This window comes from Epinephelus moara, chromosome 4, assembly GCF_006386435.1.
Source record: "Epinephelus moara isolate mb chromosome 4, YSFRI_EMoa_1.0, whole genome shotgun sequence".
NCBI classification, from domain to species: domain Eukaryota; kingdom Metazoa; phylum Chordata; class Actinopteri; order Perciformes; family Serranidae; genus Epinephelus; species Epinephelus moara.
The window spans coordinates 45394750-45415953 of NC_065509.1; the positions used below are offsets into that span (position 1 = coordinate 45394750).

Here is a 21204-nt window from a genome sequence, read left to right on the forward strand (position 1 = left end):
ATGCAGAGGGAGGCTCAGGTGAAGTTTTAGAGTCCTCACATCACTTGCAGAGATCCAAGGGGAGAGGAGGTAGCAACACAACTCCACCTAATGGAGGCTGACGGCGCCCCAGATTCAAACGTCCAAGAACACATAATTGAAACCACAAAATATCTCCATACTGCTCGTCCGTAGTGATCCAAGTGTCCTGAAGTCCCGACATAAAAACTTGTTTGGAAAAACCTCATTTGAACTCTGTTTTTAGCCTCATTGTAGCGGAAAAACCTCATTTGAACTCTGTTTTTAGCCTCATTGTAGCCTGTAGCTCTGACTGCCTCTCTGTCACGTGTGCACACTTGCGCGAGACCGTGAGACATGGGCACCGCCTTCATGTGTGTTCACGTGCTTTCGCTGGTCTCGCACGCAAGCACGCACACGTGAGCTCGCTGCAGTATGGAGATATTTTGTGGTTTCAATTATGTGTTTTTGGACGTTTGAATCTGGAGCGCCGTCAGCCTCCATTAGGTGGAGTTGTGTTGCTACCTCCTCTCCCCTTGGATCTCTGCAAGTGATGTGAGGACTCTAAAACTTCACCTGAGCCTCCCTCGCCATATGGGTGAGTAGATAATGGCTGAATTTTCATTTTTGGGTGCACTATCCCTTTAACATTGTTTTTAATTATTGTAATAGTGGAACGGCTAAGAGCTGATTTTAGGCCAAATCATTCAGTTGGTGATACAAGCATGAAAATTGGCATGAGCAGTTTCCACTGGTCACTTGACAAGAAACTACTCACAGCCACTTGAAATTTCAAGATGGCAGCCATTCTTCAAGATGGCCACCTGGATCTTTACATTATATATTTCCCCATTTTTTGGGTTCCTGTGTTTGACTGTGTTTTGTCTTACTCCTTGCCCTTGACCTGTCCAATTTGGTTAAACCTGCCAGAAGTTGCCTTCCAATGGCATAGCTCTCAGGCCTCTGTGAAGTACACAAGCTCCCTTACCATGACAAGGTAACAGTCACAAGGGAGGTGTTTTTTTTATTTTTTTGTTTATTTATTTATTTTTATTTATTTTTTATTTTTTGCCTTTGTTTTATTTTAAACTAACAGACAGTAACTTTGTCAAATAAATACTAAGGGATGGGGAAACAAAAAGTAAGAATACTAAAGTAGCACAGCTGTGGTTCTGAACGGACAGTGCTCCAAAATAATAATTGAGCAATATACTAAAGAACTAAACTAAAATGTGCTTCACTGGGTGCGGTTACATGATGGCTTCTCATTCAGAATGAAATAAATCTGAATGAAATCATTCGGAATTTAAGTCTTTCCAGGTAGTTTACATGAGAAATATTCATTCTGATGAGGGTTTACACGGGAGATCAGTTTAATCTCCTTTAAGGTTTGGGGCAGGGAAGGTTTCTGATTGGATAGGGGGCGGGGCGGATGTTCCATTAAGATGATAATACACGCATGAAGATGGCGGCCATCTTGAAAAACTGCCGCCATCTTGATATTTCAATTGGCTCCAGCAATTTTCTTGTCAAGTGACCCATGGAGACTGCTCATGCCAATTTCCACGCTTGTATCACCAACTGAACGATTATGTCACTTATCCGCTCCACTATAACTGTATTTCCCTTTGTAACCATGTTTAAATATTTGCTATACAAATAAAACTATTATTAGGTTCCGGGCAGCTAAGCTGCCAGGACACTTTTGTAATCCTAGTTATTCTTCTTCTTCTTCTTTCTTCTTCTTCTTCTGAGGAAATCATACTTCCCATGGGTGAAAACTCACCAAACTTTGCACAAAGGTCCAGTCTCATGCCAGATATCCTCAGCTGTAAACTCAAGCCAATAGTCCTGATGGTGGCGCTACAGCAAGCGTCTAAAGTTCAAAACTTTGAAAATTCATAACAAATCAACCATACGTGCTACAACTTCACAACTTTCATCAAACTGTAGCCCCAATACTGAAGAAACTTTTGTACATTTAAACCTATTAAAAATTATGAAGTTCATCACTCTGTTTTTTTCAAAAACTGTAAAACTTCTTAAACCTATCTCCTCCCACAATTTTTGCTCAATTGACACCAAACTTGCTACAGAGCATCTTCAGACTGTCCTACAAAAACTACGTTTCTCAGATTTTTGATTTATCAAAAATTGAGCCTACAGTGCATCAAAATGTTTGACTGTAAACGGTACTGTAAACATATACATGCAAATTCTTGCTAAATAAATCTTCAATGTTCATGAAAAAAATGACAAAATTCTAGAGTCATGGTAGATGATGTGTGGCAAATTTCAGAATTTTATCTCAAAAACTGAATTTTTGACAGCATTTTGAATTTTGCTCTAATGTGAACAATTGGAGTCAATGTAAAAATGGCAATTTTAAACATCAGTTTTTCACTTATGGAGCAAATCAATCATTGTTACAAACAAATTACCAACATCTCCATGCTGTCTAGATGCAATATGTGTATTTTCAGATTTTTGTTTCGATAACTGAATTTTTTACAGTGGTTTGAAATCTGCTTTTCCATGCATGGACGGCTGCTAAACCTGCACGTCTGGCTTAGTCAATTTGTGAAGCTACACATGAATTGTCACTGACTAATTAGCTCAGTGAGATAGAAATTGATTCTTAGTCTCAGAGGTTGTGAGTTCAAGCCTCAGCTGATGCAAAAGGCAGATTGTGTTGCTAAATTCCTAAATGTCTTCCAATTCTTCTGCTTGTTGCTCAGAATTGCCTAAAAATGCCCGGACCCGACCCATCGCTGCGCAGCAGCTATAATTAATATTATTACCTAACTATCCCTCGCTGAGTCCAAAATGAAATAATAAACTTTGTCTCACACTTTGTGTAACTTAAAGGCGCTGTATGTAAGAATGTGGCCAAAACGGTTACTGCACTCAAATGCCGCGAGTCGTGTCCGCCCCCCCTCCCCTACAGGTTTGAGGTTGCTGGACAGCGGCACGCTGGAGACTGATTTGTTTGCCCACGGGCGGCTGCTGTGGCAGGGCCGCGTCGCCGTGTCCTTGATCTTCGGTTTCCAGCGGACTGTTTGAGCAAGTCCAGCTTCTCTGCTGCTAACGCTGCTGCCAGGATACAGCTGAGGAGGAGCCGGCTGCTAATGCTATGTACCGGGACACTGCTAATGCTGCTTGCCGTGCTGCTGTAGCTCAGTCGTAACTGTAACTGATGCTGAGACTCTACTGACTGCGTGACTGGTAGACGGCGGTGGGTGGCGCAACAGGCCAAAACACAAATTCAAAACATAAACATGATTTGCAGACTGTAAACATTTTTTTTTAAAATTTGAATATTCTGGCTGTACTACTGTTGTCGGTGAGATCAGTATGTTATATGAACATCATTCCTTAGTCTCTGTGACATATTAGGAGGATTTTCATATAGCTCCTTTAATATTTAAACTGACATGGGGGGGGTTAAAGGCATATTCTTCTTTTTCTTGCTTTTTTTTCTGTAAAGTTTTTGGCATTTTCTTTTACAAAACACATGTCCTCCAACCCACCGCCACTAGAAACTGTAAAAACATAAATTATATTGGATTTTGAAATAATTTATGTTTGACCGTCCTTGGACTCATCATGTGTGACGAACACTTCAGTAACAAAAAAGAAAACAAAACCAAATCTGAGCTTCAAACAGATATTTCATCAAAATCATTTTCTTCTACATCTCATTTAAATGTGTCCAAAAATAAACTGTTCACGTGACAAGAGTGAAAAACTGAGGCTGTCTTTAACTCCAGGAGTTCATCTTCAACTTTTAACTTTCAAACATCAAAGTTTAAGTTTTATAAATCTGATAACTGAGTTAAGGTGGAGGGAGGGTCATGAGTCTTCCTCCTGTCACTCAGGGAGGGTCATGAGTCTTCCTCCTGTCACTCAGGGAGGGTCACACACCTCAGACACCACCCTCCTCTGATAGGTAAAGAACAGTCCCTAACTTTTACCGTGCTCCTCAACATGACGTGTTTTAAAACCTAACAGCAGGTTATGACGTCAGCTGTTTGCCTTAGCCGTTAAACTACAGTTAATTACATTAATTATCTCAGAATAAGTCTGTAAACTCTTCCTGCAGCTGAGGAGCAGACAGCAGAGCAGGTTAGCCGCAGAGCTAACGGAGCCGTGTTACCTTGGTACGGTTTCATTAACGAGTGTTCTCTCTTCAGATGTTCCGCGTTCCCGTCCGTGATGTCACAGCTCACCGGAGACAGCTGACACGTCACCAGCACCGCCGTTACACTCAGAAATACGTTAGTAATCCTCATTTTGATCAGACAGCTGCGGAAACAAACTCTCACAACAAAACTGTTCCTCCAAACTCGGTCCCTTCTCTATTATCCTCCGGACAGAAACCACACAGGTACGACGGCTATCTCCACACTGCCTGAACCGGAAACGACGTGTTTTTCCTTTACGTATTTCTACAATTATACATATATAAAAACCAAATTATTATTGCACAAAAATCTGAAACGCGAGATGAATTCTAACATGAATGATCCGGAGGAAACCTTCAGCTCTGACTGTTTCCGGCCGGAAGACTTTTGTAGACGGCGGAAATTTTATGAGCCAATCAGAGACGAGCACATCGCAAATTAAGCCAATCAGCGAGCAGTTGGTGTTTTCTTGCTTTCCACAAGATGGCGCCAAAAGGACATAAATAAAAAACAGGTACACTGTGGTCTTTGTAGTTTTTCTTTGATTTTAATTAAACTAAAAATTAAATGAAATTACACTAAACTAGACTAGACTAAATTAACTAAACTATATAGAATAAAATGAAATGAAATGAAATAAAATTAAATTAAAATAAATTGAATTAAAATAAATTAACTAGACCACAGTAACTAAACAAAAAAAAAAATTAAATCTCATTTAATTGAATTTAATTCATCGGTACAGCTTACTTAACTTACTGAAGTTACCAGTTAAGAGTGACGCAGTTTTATATTTCCTGGTAAAATATGACTGATTGATAGCCGGTTCATATTAGATTAATTATCTACAGAGGTCTTTTCCTCACTAAAACAAACAGACCAGCTGATTTACAGGAAACACACTGATGAAAGACAATTCATGTTTTAAAATTTTTTCTCAACACTCCGCAGATAAGCCTCTAACTGCGGTGGCAGACGCAGAAACCTGAATGTCTCTATCTAGAGTCAGTGTTTGGTTTGTCCATTCTGGGCTACTGTAGAAACATGGCGGAGCAACATGGTGATCTCTGTAGACGAGGACCTGCTCCCTGTGGAGATACAGACAGCTCATTCTGAGGGAACAGGAACACAAGAATTAGATGAGATTCACTGTCTGTCAATAATCTGAATCCTGAACCTTTAATGTTGGTGATCAATAAGTGAATAAATGTTTTAACACAGAACAAAAAGACTGAATCACATGTTCATACAGACACCTCCTCATATCAACACACGTTTCAGTTTATTAATCAACATACAGATCAATCAATCAATGACTGGATCAATACAACATCTCAACATCACAACCAGCTGAACAGCAGTTAAATATCAATGAAATGTTCAGTCACTGATTTATCTTATAAATATATCTCTGATCCGTCTGTGTCTTTATCTGCAGTATTTGGTGATGAAGGCGGAAAGCAGGTCTCTGTACGGAGAGTCTGATCTGTGACTTCGCAGTTTGAGGATTTTGTGGATCGTAGGAGAACGAAGGAAGAGGTTGTGACCGAATCCCACCAGACTGGAGGTAAACCAGTACAGAGCCATGGACTGGGAGGAGAGGAGAGAACAAAGTGATGTCAGAGGACCTGCTGGAGGTTTTAAAAGATCATCAGCTGCTTTAAAGTCAACATTAATTAACTTTATAAAATAAATTTCATTTATATTAATATGATTAATGTGTTTGTGTTCCTGAACTGAGCATAAACAACTCTCTCTGCACCTGAACCTGCACCTGCACCTGAACCTGAGCCTGAACCTGAACCTGAGCCTGAACCTGAACCTGAACCTGAGCCTGAACCTGCACCTGCACCTGCACCTGCACCTGCACCTGCACCTGAACCTGCACCTGCACCTGCACCTGCACCTGAACCTGAACCTGAACCTGAACCTGCACCTGCACCTGAAGTCACACTGTGACGTCCAGAATGAACCAATCAGCTGCTCTGATTTTAATTTCTCACAGAGTGACAGACTGTGTTCAACTCACAGAAGGAACAGTGGCAGCGATGGGAATCATCAACACTGAGAACGCTCTGATGAAGTTCGTCACAGTCTTCTGTAAACGAGACGGGTTGACTCTCTGAAGAGAAAACACCTGAAGAAGAAGAAAAAAAAGAAGAAGAAGATGATTAGGTTGGATGACATCATCAGGTCAGGTGATCACACACCTGCTGAACAGACTGACCTCTACGATGAGCAGGTTGATGAGTCCGAGGCAGACAGGTAGGATCCAGGTGGAGTCAGGTGAGGTGAGGTCAGGGAACCACAGAGCGCCCCCTGCTGCCAGGTCATAGTGCAGTGCTGCAGGAAACACCGTTTACTGTTAGTTAAGAGACACAACTTCATTCTCTACACCTGCACGCCGGCGACAGCCGTGACCCGAGGCGTTTTTTAAGGTTGTCCATCCGTCTGTCCCATTATTGTAATCGCAATATCTCAAAAACAACACGAGGGAACTTCTTCAAATTTGGCACAAACGTCCATCTGGACTGAAGAATAAACTGTTAACGGACGAGCAGACACAGGTCATACTGTGTCAGCTGACAGACTGAAATATTTAGAAATACATGGATGGGAGGGAAACACGGGATGGAGACTGTTTGGTCTGTGACGTAATAGGTCAACAGGAAAAAGGTCCAATACTAACAAGCTGAAAGGGGGCATATCTCCACCTATCGTAGAGGAGTCGCACATACTTGGCTCAATAAATGGATTCCCCTCCCGTGCTTGTATACTGGGACAAGGACAGTAGACCAGTTAGATGTCCTCGTCCAGCTGGAGCTGTAGCTCCACTTCACTGTGACTGGAAACACACTGAGTGAAAGGTGTGTGTGGAGGGATGAGGAAGAGGAGGGTATCAGTGCTGTAATCTTCATCACTGCTTTTTGCCAACGGCTGAGTGGAGTTTCTATTTGGAAAAAAAAAGAACACAGATGGACCCTTAAAGGACTTAAGTCCTGGTCCAGGACTGATCCAGAGTCAGTGTGATCTTACCGGACTGATCCAGACTCAGGTTTCTGAGGGCCAGAGAGAGGCTGATCCACAGAGGCAGCTGAACCCAGACCAGCACACTGGCTTTGAACGGGTGACAGTTGTCTCTGACGTAGAGCTGAGAGACGATACGACGCAGATTCTTCTTGAACTGAAACCTGAAGACAAACAAATCAGTTCATAAAAACACAGCCGGTTGTTTATTTGTTTGTTTGTTTGTGTGTGTTGTTTCTTACTGGCACTCTTTCTCCGTCCAGCCTCTTTCTCGTGCTCGGACTGAAACTTCATATCGAAGCCTCTTTGCCAGCTCTGAGATCTCCGCCTGCAGCGCCTCCACCTGTACATCACCTGGAGGTTACTATGGTTACCGTGATGGAGAGGAAGTTGCTATCCTAAGAGTCGGCACACGCCAACAAACGTGTACAGGATCATGTATACGGACACTCAGTGTGGTTACAGTGAACGTTCATTTCTAATCTTGACACATCAGAAACACTGTGTATTATTTTATATCTTTAGTGTCACCGTATGATGTCATTTGTCGTTTCCCGTCACTCACCTTGGATATGATCACCATCTGGTAGGCGGCGAGTGGCAGAGTGATGAGCGTCCTGACCGACAGCGTCGCCACGACGATGCTCAGCCACCACGGCAGCCCGCTCACCTGCTGCACGCTCACCAGGAAGTGTTCGCTCAGGTGAACCGGAGCCGAGTCAGAGAGGCTGCTGTACCAGCCGGTTGCACCTGCACTGTCATCATGGCCTCCACCTGAGAGCCTCCGAACACCTGACAGCGTCCCAACACGTGACAACCTCCCTACACCTGACAGTGTCCCAACACCTGACAGCGTCCCAACACGTGACAACCTCCCTACACCTGACAGCGTCCCAACACCTGACAGCGTCCTGACACCTGACAGCGTCCTGACAGGTAACATGTGACAGCAAACTGCAGGACGTCCAGCTGACAGTGGTGCAGTACAGGTGTGACCAGGTGCAGAAGATTTCCTGTTGAATGTCGCAGAACAGACTCCTCGTACAGGAAGCTGCAGGACGCTGGTCCTCAACGACCCCACCACACTCAACATGGCGACCACTCCTGAGACATGAAGAGACAAACAGGACGCTGATTAAAGACGAGTTCAGGACTGAAACTGTCCAACGTCTCTGAAGAGTCTGTCCCATAAATCAGCTTCAGCTTCTTAAATTAATCCTCGTTCTTCCTCTTAAAATCTCCTGTGAGGACCCGACTCTTTGATTTGACCATCACATCTGTAGTCAGCCATGTTGTCTTTGTGTGACACACACACACACACACGGAGATATATACATATATATATATATATATATAGCCTATATATAATGTTTTTATTTTACTTGGGTCTTTGTGAATAAATGTTTTTGAGATTAGACTTTCTGTGTAATGTTGAACATGAGTGAATGAATCTCCACCTTCTGTGTCAAACACACACCAGAGCAAATGTTGATGTTCAGACCCAGAATCAGTTTTTAATAATGTTAACTTTTAGAGGTTTATGACGTGTCTGTTTCCTGTCAGACTCAGCTGCAGAGTTTTACCACAACATTAAATATCGAAAACTAAATATTCAATAATCAGTATAACAAAGATTGAACTAGTTTAACACCGGAAGTTAAACACTAAAATGTTTTTACTACACACACACACACCGACACACACATCTCCTGTGTGAGAGTTACTGAAACACTCAGTCACCGACTTTAATTCAGAGACAAAACCAGAACGTACCTGTGTGACGTCAGCCGTCAGGTGACCTGTATCCGGCTCTCTGCTGTGTAAATAATCTGTGGTTCAGACTAAATCATTTAAACTGATTTCATTTTTTATTCCTTCACCTTCATCCTTCCATCCACCGGCAGCACGGCGTCCCACACATATGACGTCACGGTGTTTATCACCGCGTGTCGGGTAAATGTGACGACACAGAGCTGCCGCTTTTTTAAAATAATAATAATAATAATAACTTTACGTAAAAAAACCCCAAAAATGATTCATTTATAAAAAATAAAAACGTATTTTACATTTCAGAGAAAATATCAAATAATCTGCACGAAGATTTACCGGAAACGGTTACCCGCCAGAATCAAGCCGGAACACTTGACCATACTTTCACAATAAAAGAATTAAACACTTTTGTTTATTCGCGTTATTGAACTTAATAGATACAAAAGACAAGTTAGATTTACAAGTCCTGTTCCTCAATCATCTCCTGCCTCAGGTTAGCAACGAAATATGAAACCACATACAATATGACGTAAATCTAGAAAAAATAAAATACATAAACACAAAACACTCTCAAATTGACAGTAATTAATTATTTCTGATCTGATTCTTATATAGACCACATATATGTTACTCAGTGTGGCAGAAAGAGAAATATTCAGGCAGAGGAACCTCAGAGCAGAATTTAAACACAGTTACTGAGTTAATTTATTTACACTAGTACCGAATAAAAAAACCTCCACCGACGGCTTTGCTCCTCGGCTCTTTTATTGTGAAATATCTTACCGGAAGTGGTGTAGTGGATCACCGTGTTTCCGGGCAGATCGGTGTTCTGTCACAGAGCAGACATGGCGGAGTACAGCCAGGCGGGCCTCCTGGCGGCTCTGCTCCTCTTCTCGGCCCTCACGGTCTGGGACATTTACCTCGGCAGAACGAGCCCGCAGCGCGGACACCAGCAGGCCGACAGCCCCGGCTTCTCTCCGGACACCCTGCCGGACACGGAGCCCGGGAAACCCGCCAAACCCTCCCTGTACACCGGGCCCACGCTCAAGTTCCAGTACTGGTGAGTGAGTTAGCATCAGGAGCTAACAGGCTAACAGCGAGCTAACAGTTAGCATCAGAAAATAAACCTGTTTCATCATGTTTCTGTCTGAATGTTAAACTAACGGCTCAGTGACGTTTTTAACTGTGTTTAAATGTGTTTAAATGTTTCTATTAAACGTTTCAAAGCGCTTTATTTTAGTAAATGTTATTGTTTACACCTCAGTTCATAAAACATAACAAGTACTGAGCTGTTACAGGTGTAACACCATCGTCATAAACAAGGCCTGAACTCACCTGTACGCCTCCACCTGAGGGACTGAGCTCAATAACTGAATCTGTTTTATTGCTGTTAACAATAAGACAGGTTTCTAACAAACATTGTAAATAACAAATTGAACTTTTAGAAATATATCAAACACTTTTTCATCTTCAGTGTGGGGCATCACGTTGTCCAGCTGAGCTCACCTGACAGGTGTGTCCTCTCTGTGTGTTCTCAGTATCTCCTGAGGTTACAGCAAAGTGTTCCAGGAGTACTCACGAGCCATCAGCCAGCTGTACCCGGACATCCGCATCGAGGGAGAAAACTACCCCCCCACTCCCTTCAACAGGTGAGCTCTGACATCACTAAACTACTACTGTCCAGTCATGTTGGATTATATCCCCACAGGCTGAAGTCAAACCAGTAAACCCAGTAACACCAGTCCTCCGTCTCTCCTCAGGTTTTTCGGTAACCTCATCTCCTACCTGAAGCTCCTCTCCATCCTGCTGATCGTCAGCGGTCAGAACCCCTTCGTCCTCCTCGGCCTCGACACTCCCAGAGCCTGGACCTGGAGTCAGGACAACAAGGTAGCTGTTACCACGGCAACGGAGGTTTCAGCTGGTTACCATGGCAACAGATTCAACCATTTCACTGTTTTTTTCTTTTGTATTGTTCATCAGATCTTCTCCTGTCTGATGGCCTTCTTCCTCTGTAACATGATGGAGACTCACTTCCTGTCTACAGGAGCCTTCGAGGTCACTCTGAACGGTGAGTTCTGATTGGTCCAAAACACGACAGCGTGGCTGCACGGTTAATGGTTAGAACATCGTGATCTCATTTCTGTGGGATTCTGTCATGTTTGTGTTGGAGAGTTGAATTTATTTGTCCCCGAGTGACGGACTCTTCCTGAACGCATCACCTCGCCAACACTCAGCCAATCAGATGAACCACAGAACTGTGAGGTCGCACAGGGGCGCCGCAACAAGCGTTCAATTACTGGTCGTGGTTACGTGGGAGGCAGACACAAGCCTCGCCTTCAGCTTTTCTAGTTTCATCTTGTACGTTCACTTGAACAGAGACATTCAAGGTTTACCTGTCGTCAGACGGCGCACCCTGTGTGTCGACGGCAAACCTCATGTTAGTGTCACGTTCAGTTCACGACAGCGTCCTCGTAATACTGAAGCAGCAGAGGTTCCATCTGATTTAAAACTTTTATGTTTTATCTAAGTTACGTTATTTAATAAACCTCATCATGTGGCAGTGGACACGTTGGAGAGTGTAAATGAGGTTTTGTCTGATAAACTCAGGTGGAGACATGAATCTAAATAAGTGACATATTAATCTAAATCCTGTCGAGCTCTGCTGGCGCAGCATTCAGTGAAGAGGCTCCGCCCTCACTTCCTGCAAATGCAAATCCCCACAATGGGCAAAGCATTGTGGGGATTTTATACCTGCTGAGGACCCACACATGCATCCTTCGAATTTCTCTGAAAGAAGGACTCAAGGATCCTTGACATTGGCACAGTCCTTCGGCGGGTCGATGACATAGCGTCCTCGAAATTCAGACGTTGAAGGATCCTCCCTTGACTCTGAGAGATACCTCCTTACTGACACTTCCTGGTGTAACAGTGTTTCCTGTCCCCTCCCTCAGACGTCCCTGTTTGGTCGAAGCTTCAGTCGGGTTACGTCCCGAACATCCAGGAGATCTTCCAGATCCTCGACAACCACCTGAAGATGAACCAGGTGGATCCCATGAGCTTCTCCTCCACTTAGAGCCACACTCACAGGTAAACATATACAGGTAAACACAGCTGTATCAGTGTTTACAGTCACGTGACCTGGTGTTTGATGACATCACACTGACCCTCTCACCTGTGTCTCTCCTCAGGTGCGCTGCGTTCAGGTGTCCAGGCTCAGTGGTACGTTCAGCCGCTGGCGTTCATGAAGGTCCGGCCCTAAAGCAGACTCTGCGGGGCCTGGCCGGATGTCCCCCGCCACGAAAAGAGCGTCCCCTCTGCGCCAGGTCACAGATCAGCTCTGTACCCACAATGCACCTGTCAGCACAGGTGCAGTCAGCTGTACGCACAGACTGACGACTCGACTGGACTCTGTTTGATTGTATTTATTTAGTTTGAGGTTCAGAACTTAAGTATGGTACCACTGTTAGCTTCATGCTAATTAGCCTCCGTCTGGACAGGAAGTCGCAGACAGGAAACTGAAATAAAGATAAAAATCTGATTATCGTCACTGTCAGTTGTTTTTTAATGAATGTCGTCTGTAAAATGTCTGAAACAATAAAACTCATCACAAGTTTCTCACACGGAACTTTTAATGTGGAAACAGGAAGTGATGCGTTTTTATTTGTTAATGGATTTAAAACAGATCCAAATGATGATACAGATCATTAATGTAATCTGAGTTCACATAAGTCTGAGCTCTGCTGGTCACGTTTCACATAGTTTTGTTTCTCTTTGTCGTCAATCTAAAATATTCAGTAAATAATCAACAGTGAAAGTTTGGAGGAAACGTCTGTAGTTATTAATCAAACTGATCGGCTTCATCAGGACTGTGATTTTATTGACAGGAAACAAACAGAAACTGACTGAGGTTTTGAGTTCTGACATGAAGTCATGTTTCTCTAACAAAGCTGCTCGTCTCCAGGCTCACTGCCAGAAATGAACTCACTGACTCTGTGACTGAGGCCCTGTGAGATGAACACATCCACCGGCCGAGCAGATTGTCAGTCGGCCAAAATAACAGGAAGTGACAGTTAAGTTTTGAAGATGAATATTTTTACTGTTCGCACTTGGGTCTGACTTCAGTATTTGATGATCTACAACTGCTGCAGTGGAACGTGAGAATGATGACAGATCAGAGGACCTGGTGAAGAATATTTTGAGGTTTGTAACTTGATTTAAGATTTAAATGAAATGTTTAAAATCTGCCTCTGGAGAAATGAATGGGATTTTTTCTATGATTTTAACATGTAATTATTTAAAATGCTGCAGTGAAACAAAAACAAATATTCAAAGAAAAACAAAACAAAAATAGAAACTTTTCTGTGTTAAACGACCTTCATGGCTGTTCGAGTATAAATGTCAATATAGATCACGTACATGACGCACTTGAACGCACCATGGACAGAAAACACTGTAGATTTCAGAGTTTACAAGGTGGACCTGAGAAATCTGTAAATTAACCAAAATTATTTTAGATTTGCAGGAAAATGATTAAAATATATTTTATTTATAAAACCCAGTATCACAGATCAGTTTGTCTCAGAGACTTCACAGCTCATCATCTCTCGTCCTCAGACCCTCACTGATGTCTTCACACTGTTCAGAACTCAGCTGCTCGCCTTTTAACCAGAACCAGGAAGTTTGATGACATCACACAGATTTCAGGCTCTTCACATCGGCTCCGTTTGTTTCAGGACTGGAGGAGGCTGAAATCTGTGTGATGTCATCAAAATTCCTGGTTCTGGTTAAAAGGCGAGCAGCTGAGTTCTGAACAGTCTGAGGTCGTTAAAGGGTTTTTAGATTCAGACAGAAATAAAGTGTAGACGAGCTCAGTGATGTGTTCAAACACAAACTATCAAACAGGACACAGGTGCGATGTGATGTGACAGGTGACCAGCAGGGGGCAGTGACAGGTGACCCAGGTCCATAAATTCTCTCATTATGATGTCATGATTTACACGAGTCACTGATCAGAAAGTTTAATCAGGTTTTTATTACCAACAGCACAGGTGTTTCTGTGACAGGTGGAACACCTGTATGACAGACAGGTAACCTGTCGGTCGGTCGTCTTCAGACTGCAACAGTTTGACTGAACTGATGGATCTGAAGTAACGAGACAAAGTGAGACAGACAGCGTCCACAGAACACCTGAAACACAGGAAGTACACAAACTGTAAACACAGGTGTTCACTATTTACCTGTCCTACAGTTTTTATTACAGATGAGTGTTTACCTGGTCACAGGTGAGTGTTTACCTGGTGACAGTTGTTGCAGAGATGTTTGGTGACTCGGTCGCTCAGTGTGTCTGAACAGAAGCTGCAGGATTCAACATAACGAACTGCAGAACAACAGAAGAGGTTAGAGCCTGATTCACCTCACCTGGAGCTCACCTAGAGCTCACCTGGAGCTCAGGACAGACTCAGGTAAATGAAGGTGTGACTGTTGTTGATCAGTTGATGGGGCGCTCTCACCTGTCGTCCTGCTGCAGGTGGTGGAATCAAACACTTTCCTCAGGAAGAAGTTCAGATCATCAGAACAGAAAGTCCAGACGTCACCTGGTGAACCTGGACAGGTGAAGACAGATGAAGACAGGTGAGGACAGGTGAAGACAGGTGAGGACAGATGAAGACAGGTGAAGACAGGTGAGGACAGATGAAGACAGGTGAGGACAGGTGAGGACAGATGAAGACAGGTAACATCCTGTGTGTGCTGGAAGATTTATATCAATATCACAGCGTCCACACCCGCTCACCTGAGGTCGTCTCACAGACACGCTGCAGATGATCATCAGTGTTGCCATGGAAACAGGACTGGGCAGTGTTGGTGTCCAGCTGGCAGTTGAAGCAGTTTACTTCCTGTTTCCTGTTCAGTTCAGTCTGAGGAGAGAATTTATTGAGAGCACAGCTCAGAACTGAGAAATGAACCAGAGCTGCTGAAAACTGGTCAATGAACGGTTTGAACCACTGACAGACGTCTCAGAGGGCGGCTGATAATCTGAGCCGACACATCACCTCATGAGTAAAAACCTGCGCTGTCAGTGTCGACCTGTCAGTCATGAGATTAATGTCTGAACATGATGCATTATGTGTTAATCACGTGCTGCTATTTCACCTCAGCTTGTCTGTCAGAGGTTATAGACGGCTGAGTTTTAAAGCTACAGTGATGATGATGGTGTCATATGAAACTAGACGACCTGAGGAATCCGATGGCACCAACCACGTCATGCTCGCTGCTCAGGAAGGGTCTTAAATAACGCTCCAATTTTAGGTTAAATTTTGGCAAAGGAAAAACAGCATGGTCATTTTCACAGAGGTCCCTCGACCTTTGACCTCAAGATATCTGACCTCAAGATACCCCCCCCCCTTTTACATGTCAGTCTGTCCTGTCTGATAAAGGCTAAAGAAAAAGACTCAGAGACACTCCAGGTTAGTCTTCAGGTGACTGACAGGTCGTCTCACCTGAGCGTCAGCTGTGATCCTCCACTGACTCAGACTGGGGTACAGACGGGAGCTTTCACCCTGCTGTGGAGCTCTGTCTGCAGGGACACTCTGGATGTCTGTCCTCTGGGTGTTTGTCCTCTGGGTCTCCGTCCTCTTGGTGTCTGTCCTCTGGGTGTCCGTCCTCTGGGTGTTTGTCCTCTGGGTCTCCGTCCTCTGGGTGTCTGTCCTCTGGGTGTTTGTCCTCTGGGTCTCCGTCCTCTTGGTGTCTGTCCTCTGGGTGTTTGTCCTCTGGGTCTCCGTCCTCTTGGTGTCTGTCCTCTGGGTGTCCGTCCTCTGGGTGTCTGTCCTCTGGGTGTCTGTCCTCTGGGTCTCCGTCCTCTGGGTCTCCGTCCTCTGGGTGTCTGTCCTCTGGGTCTCCGTCTCCTCTGGGTCTCCGTCCTCTGGGTGTCTGTCCTCTGGGTCTCCGTCCTCTGGGTGTCTGTCCTCAGGGTGTCCGTCCTCTGACACAGCTGAGTCTGATCCTCAGACCTGAGTGAAGGATCTGTTCGACTGTTTCCAGGTGAGAAAACCTGACCTTCGTACGGAGGAGCGCTCGGACACCTGACGGAGGATGAAGGTCTTTTATTAACTTTATTAAGTGGTCAATAAATTTAAATCACCTGTATGAACAAGTCGTCTCACCTGGAGCAGACGCAGGGGCTCAGCAGACAGTACCTCCACGTCTCTGAGTCGGTGTCCGACATCCTGATCCCAACAACGATCACCTGGTTATCTTCCTCCTCCTCCTCCTCCTCCTCCTCACTTTCCTCCTCTGTCCCCCCCTCTACCTGCCCCTCCTGTCCCACCTGTGGGGAGGGTGGGGGAGGGGGGCGGATGTTTCTGCTTCTCTGCAGAGCAGCTTCCACCCAGAGACGGGACAGAGGCGAGGGCAGAGAGGGGGCGGAGTCAGAGGACCTCCAGCGTCTCCCCCCCAGCAGAGGGGAGCAGGGCAGGGAGCAGGGGAGCCTCCTCCTCCCCCTGGGGTGAGGAGAGGAGGGGGCGGAGCAGGCGTCTCTCATCTTCAGGAAGAGTCGGGCAGGAAGTCCAGGGTAGGACACTGATGGAGTGAGGCTGATGATGTCAGATTTGAGATCTGAGGTCAGCTCCGTCTGCATCTCGTCACCTGTCACCTGTTGTACCTCTTTTTCCTGTTCCACCTGTTCCACCTGTAACGGTGACCTCCAGACAGGAAGTGGAGCTGATATCGTTGTTCTGTAATGTTGTCGTTGGACATCAGAGACTTCCTGTTCCTGTGAGGTGTCTCCCTGCAGGAGCTCCCTGTCAACAAAACAAACACACACCTGTCTGTGTCTCAGCTGAAGCTGTGAAGGATTCTGGGAAATGAAGTTTGATGGTTTATGAAGACAAAACTGAGATGTGTATCTGTCTGTCTCTACCTGTCTGTCTCTACCTGTCTGTCTCTACCTGTCTGTCTCACCTGAGCATGCTCAGTCTGGTGGTCTGTATCAGATCAGATTGGATCAAACCTCCGTCCAGATCTCTGAAACACAAACAACAGAATGCTCACCAGTAACACCAGTAACATCAGTAACACCAGTCAGACCAAAGTCACATGACTCTTTAAATACTTCGCCCACATAATGTGTGTGTGTGTGTGTGTGTGAGTTTCACTTTGTATTCTCAGCAAGTTTTATGTTGGATCTGTGGAGAAAACTGTTCATGGTCATTCCCATCGACCAAAACGGACCAAATATCCACAGAAACAGATGATAAAGAACATACGGTCGGAGTTTTCATGGATCTAAAAAAAAGGATTCGACTCGTCTGAGCACAGACTGTTAATGAGTGAACTGTAAAGATAGATAATCAGAGGAGCAGCTCACCAATGGCTCAGTAGCTACCTTGAAAACAGACGTCAATATGTGCAAATAACTGATTCACTTGTTGAGGGTTACATGTGGAGTCCCACAGGGGTCAGTGCTGGGTCCACTACTGTTTACACTGTACATAACTTATATCTGTGATGTGTCCAAGTTGTTTCATTTAGTTTTGTTTGCCGATGATACAAAATTGTTTTGCTCTGCTAAAAAAGTGGAGCAGCATCTGGATCCAGTGGAAACAGAGTTAGATATTTTAAAACCACTGTTAAACTTTAAGAAGCTTTCATTGTTATTATGTAATGTAAATAAAACTAAATATATAATATTTGGAAAACTAAAATAAATCTCACTAAAATAAATATACACATGCAGTTATTAAACTGAACACAGGGTGGAGCATCATGTGTGAAAGGTGTACAGGTGAGCGCCAGGTGATGAGAACCAGGTGTGGAACAGGAAGCAAACAGTTTGTGTATATAGATATGTACAGTTAGATGATCAGATCTTCACTAACACATGACTTTAACTGGAACATTACAATTTAAAACCCTTTGGCACAAACGGTCTCATTCACAGCTGACTAACATGTCTGAGCAAATGTGTGTGTTTGAACGTTACTCAGGCAGCGCTCATACACACGTGTTCAGCTGTGCTCAGTGAGCTTCTGTCAGACGACAGGGTTTTAAATCAGAATGTGTTAAAGGTCCTGCCACAGGAAGTGAACAGGAAGTGATGTCAGTTTTCTGTTACTGTTAAAGGTTTGATGACATCATCACCTCTGGGTGGAGCTCAGCATCTCCATGACGACAGGGACATCATGGGAAGCCTGATGTCTTCTCTCCGGGGTCAAAGGTCGAATCACCAGCTCGTTTTCTACTTCCTGTTTCTGTAAGACAGAAAGGTAGGTCTGAAACGTGGACTCAGTGTGTCTCAGTGTCTCACGTGGACTCAGCGTCTCTGGGATCTCACGTGGTCTCAGTGTCTCACGTGGTCTCAGTGTCTCACGTGTACTCAGTGTCTCTGGGATCTCATGTGGACTTAGTGTGTCTGAGGTCTCACGTGGACTCAGTGTGTCTCAGTGTCTCACGTGGACTCAGCGTCTCTGGGATCTCATGTGGACTTAGTGTGTCTGAGGTCTCACGTGGACTCAGTGTGTCTCAGTGTCTCACGTGGACTCAGCGTCTCTGGGATCTCACGTGGTCTCAGTGTCTCACGTGGTCTCAGTGTCTCTGGGATCTCATGTGGACTTAGTGTGTCTGAGGTCTCACGTGGACTCAGTGTCTCTGGGATCTCACAAGGTCTCAGTGTCTCACGTGGTCTCAGTGTCTCACGTGGTCTCAGTGTCTCACGTGGACTCAGTGAGTGTCAGGTTTTAGATCTCTATTGAATCTCAGTCCTCCACAGATCCTGCCTGAGGACAGAAACACTCAGAGATACAGGAGCTGAGGAGGGACACTAAACATCTTCAGTGTAACTTTATATAACACCAGTAACACCAGTCAGTCCCAGTTTACTCCCAGTAAACAGAATAAAGGAGTCTCCTCTGTGTCACATGTCAGATCATTTACTGTGTTTAACTTCAGTCCTCAGGTACTCAGGTGTTTACAGGTGTTTACAGGTGTTATATTAATTAAACATATTTAAATACAGTTACTGTTATTAGAATTCATTTTTATTTAATGTTGTTTTATTTATTATTTGTTTATTATATAATGTTAGTGGATTTGTTTTTCTGCATATTTATGTTTATATTTATACATGTTTGTAATTTTATGTGTTAGTGTCAATAAATATCAGCTGATCATCAATACATTTATTTTGATCTGTTCCTTCAAACACGGAGCTTCAATAATTGATGTGTTTCATTTATAATCAATATATACACAGTATGAAATGTATAATAATAATAACAATGTTAACAAGACAACAATAATAATAATAATAATAATAGTTTTTACCTTCTTTGCTCTGTTGAACCACGTCCTGATTTTATTCATGGCTGCTGAAAATCTGTGCTGCTTCTTCTGTCTGTGATTACACTCTGTTAGTTTACCTGTGCAGGTAGACAGGAGGACAGGAGGTGGGCGTCTCTGTTAGTCTACCTGGGCAGGTCTTCTCTCCTCATCACCAGACAATAACTACTCATTTTAAAAAGATGTTAAAACATTTGAACTGATTCATCAGAACTGAAGTTGACTTCCTTTCTGACGGCTCAGAGGTTCATTCAGCTGATAATACCTGTGTGCTTTCACTGAGGAGATATTTATAATGCAAGACTGTTAGTTGTAACAGAGTGTTCTTACACAAGGTGTTATTAATAAAGTCATCATAAAAAATAATAATAGATTTATTTATATAACACTTTTCTACACAAACAGCAGCTCAAAGTTTTTTAATTTAATAAGAAAAAACAGTTACATTTTGTTAAATATCAAAACATTTTTAGATCATTATTATTATTATTATTATTTGTAAACGACACCTGTATATTAGATATGTGTATATAATATATAATAAATTAATGCATGTAAGATGTAAAATATGATTATTTATTTATTTATTTTTTCATGAAATGCTTTGGCAACAGCACATCTTTGTTCATGCCAATAAAGCTATTTGAATTGGATTTAATTGAACTGAATGGACAGACAGACAGACAGACAGACAGTATATATAATGAATAAATGTATGTCACATGAAAAATATGAATACTTTTATTTGTATTTACTACTTTATTCATTGTTATAAAACCAGTCATGAACTTGAGGTGTTTTCTGTATCAGATGTGACCATGTAGTTGACACTGTAGAACAGCAGGGGGCGGTAACGATCCTACAGTCTGGTTACCAACTTCCGGTACAGAAGAAGAAGAAGGAGGAGGAGCAGGAGGAGCTCCTGAAACAGGCGGTAGAAGCTAACGTTAGCATCATCTGTCCGACGGAGACATTTCAGTCGGTTTATTTTGATATTTTAATGTTTAAATGTTTAAACGTTAACGAGCCGCTAACTGCTAAGTGCTAACTGCTAACAGCTAAGAGAGGAGAAAACACAGTGACGGTGAGTAGAGACGGCTAACTGCTAACTGTTGGACCGGTGTTGTGACAGAATCTGTTTCCCATCGAAACTTTGACTGAACGGTGAATTTTACTCTGACATCAAGCTCTGACTGAAACTCAGCCACATGATACATATCTGTATTTAATTTGATTTAAATGAACGTGGAGCCTCAGAGAGCCGCGCGACAGGAAACAGTTTGTGAAGTGAAACAGATTTTACACAACAGCAGCTAACAGCCGGTGAGACGGGTTGAATCAACGATGTTTGAATGAACTGGTGTTCAGATTAAAGGGACAGTTCAGAGTTATTTAAGTGTGGCTGTGTGAGGTATTTATCCACAGTCAATGTGTCACAGACAGCAGGTGTTAGTCAGCAGTTTGGAGAAACAGGCAGGAGACATGGAGGCGAAACAGTGTGCTGCTGAGGACGAGTCAAACACAAAATGAATTTAGAGACCTGAAAAAAATCCTATCTAAAAAAGTCAATATCAGTTTAAGTGTAGTCTGTACACAGAGTGTTGTCACTGCTTCACCTTAATGTCAGACAGTTATTTACAACAGGAAACTGAAGCGGTTATATCTCTCTCTTCACAGCCAGACTCCAGTGATAAAACCAGTGATTTAACACCAGTGAACTCAGGAGCTGCTGGTCTGCTGCTGCCTCCATCAGTTAGTGTGTTTGTGTCACTGAGTGTTTGGTGTTTAAAGGGTTAATTCAGATTCACCAAAGACACACAGTGACACAAACACACTAACTGATGGAGGCAGCAGCAGACCAGCAGCTCCTGTGTTCACTGGTGTTAAATCACTG

General features: G+C 43.5%; 5 protein-coding genes across 7 annotated transcripts in view; 2 read left to right on the top strand and 3 right to left on the bottom strand.

The window, feature by feature from the left end:
• The window catches only part of lman2 (lectin, mannose-binding 2), a 16985-nt gene extending 12445 nt beyond the window's left edge, over nucleotides 1–4540 (bottom strand). For both annotated transcript variants that reach the window (XM_050042551.1, XM_050042550.1), the window contains exon 1: nucleotides 4154–4540. In XM_050042551.1, the coding sequence (XP_049898508.1) occupies nucleotides 4154–4289 (136 nt within the window). In that variant the 5' untranslated portion in view covers nucleotides 4290–4540. The remainder of the gene's footprint in view (nucleotides 1–4153) is intronic.
• An 802-nt stretch (nucleotides 4541–5342) lies between these two features.
• On the bottom strand, nucleotides 5343–9157 carry LOC126389095 (cytochrome c oxidase assembly protein COX18, mitochondrial). Its single transcript, XM_050042543.1, has 7 exons — nucleotides 8982–9157; nucleotides 7774–8312; nucleotides 7451–7551; nucleotides 7218–7372; nucleotides 6409–6524; nucleotides 6211–6318; nucleotides 5343–5771 (listed from the first exon to the last, which is right to left on the bottom strand). Exons 2-7 carry the CDS (start codon nucleotides 8299–8301, stop codon nucleotides 5610–5612), a joined length of 1170 nt encoding a protein of 389 aa, XP_049898500.1. The 5' UTR covers nucleotides 8302–8312; nucleotides 8982–9157; the 3' UTR covers nucleotides 5343–5609.
• A 623-nt stretch (nucleotides 9158–9780) lies between these two features.
• On the top strand, nucleotides 9781–12618 carry selenot2 (selenoprotein T, 2). Its single transcript, XM_050042561.1, has 6 exons — nucleotides 9781–10038; nucleotides 10517–10627; nucleotides 10739–10865; nucleotides 10959–11046; nucleotides 11930–12065; nucleotides 12167–12618. Exons 1-5 carry the CDS (start codon nucleotides 9824–9826, stop codon nucleotides 12049–12051), a joined length of 663 nt encoding a protein of 220 aa, XP_049898518.1. The 5' UTR covers nucleotides 9781–9823; the 3' UTR covers nucleotides 12052–12065; nucleotides 12167–12618.
• Nucleotides 12619–13826: 1208 nt separating this feature from the next.
• LOC126389092 (uncharacterized) overlaps nucleotides 13827–21204 on the bottom strand; it is an 18509-nt gene continuing 11131 nt past the window's right edge. Inside the window, exons 3-11 of the mRNA XM_050042537.1 lie at nucleotides 18114–18223; nucleotides 16935–16997; nucleotides 16139–16774; nucleotides 15879–16057; nucleotides 15476–15831; nucleotides 14770–14893; nucleotides 14489–14581; nucleotides 14273–14355; nucleotides 13827–14165 (exon numbers count right to left, since the gene is read on the bottom strand). Of these exons, the coding sequence (XP_049898494.1) occupies nucleotides 14088–14165; nucleotides 14273–14355; nucleotides 14489–14581; nucleotides 14770–14893; nucleotides 15476–15831; nucleotides 15879–16057; nucleotides 16139–16774; nucleotides 16935–16997; nucleotides 18114–18223 (1722 nt within the window). The 3' untranslated portion in view covers nucleotides 13827–14087. The remainder of the gene's footprint in view (nucleotides 14166–14272; nucleotides 14356–14488; nucleotides 14582–14769; nucleotides 14894–15475; nucleotides 15832–15878; nucleotides 16058–16138; nucleotides 16775–16934; nucleotides 16998–18113; nucleotides 18224–21204) is intronic.
• Nucleotides 20177–21204, top strand: part of rnf4 (ring finger protein 4) — a 10797-nt gene continuing 9769 nt past the window's right edge. For both annotated transcript variants that reach the window (XR_007569805.1, XM_050042563.1), the window contains exon 1: nucleotides 20177–20394. The gene's annotated coding sequence lies outside the window, so the exon portion shown is untranslated. The remainder of the gene's footprint in view (nucleotides 20395–21204) is intronic.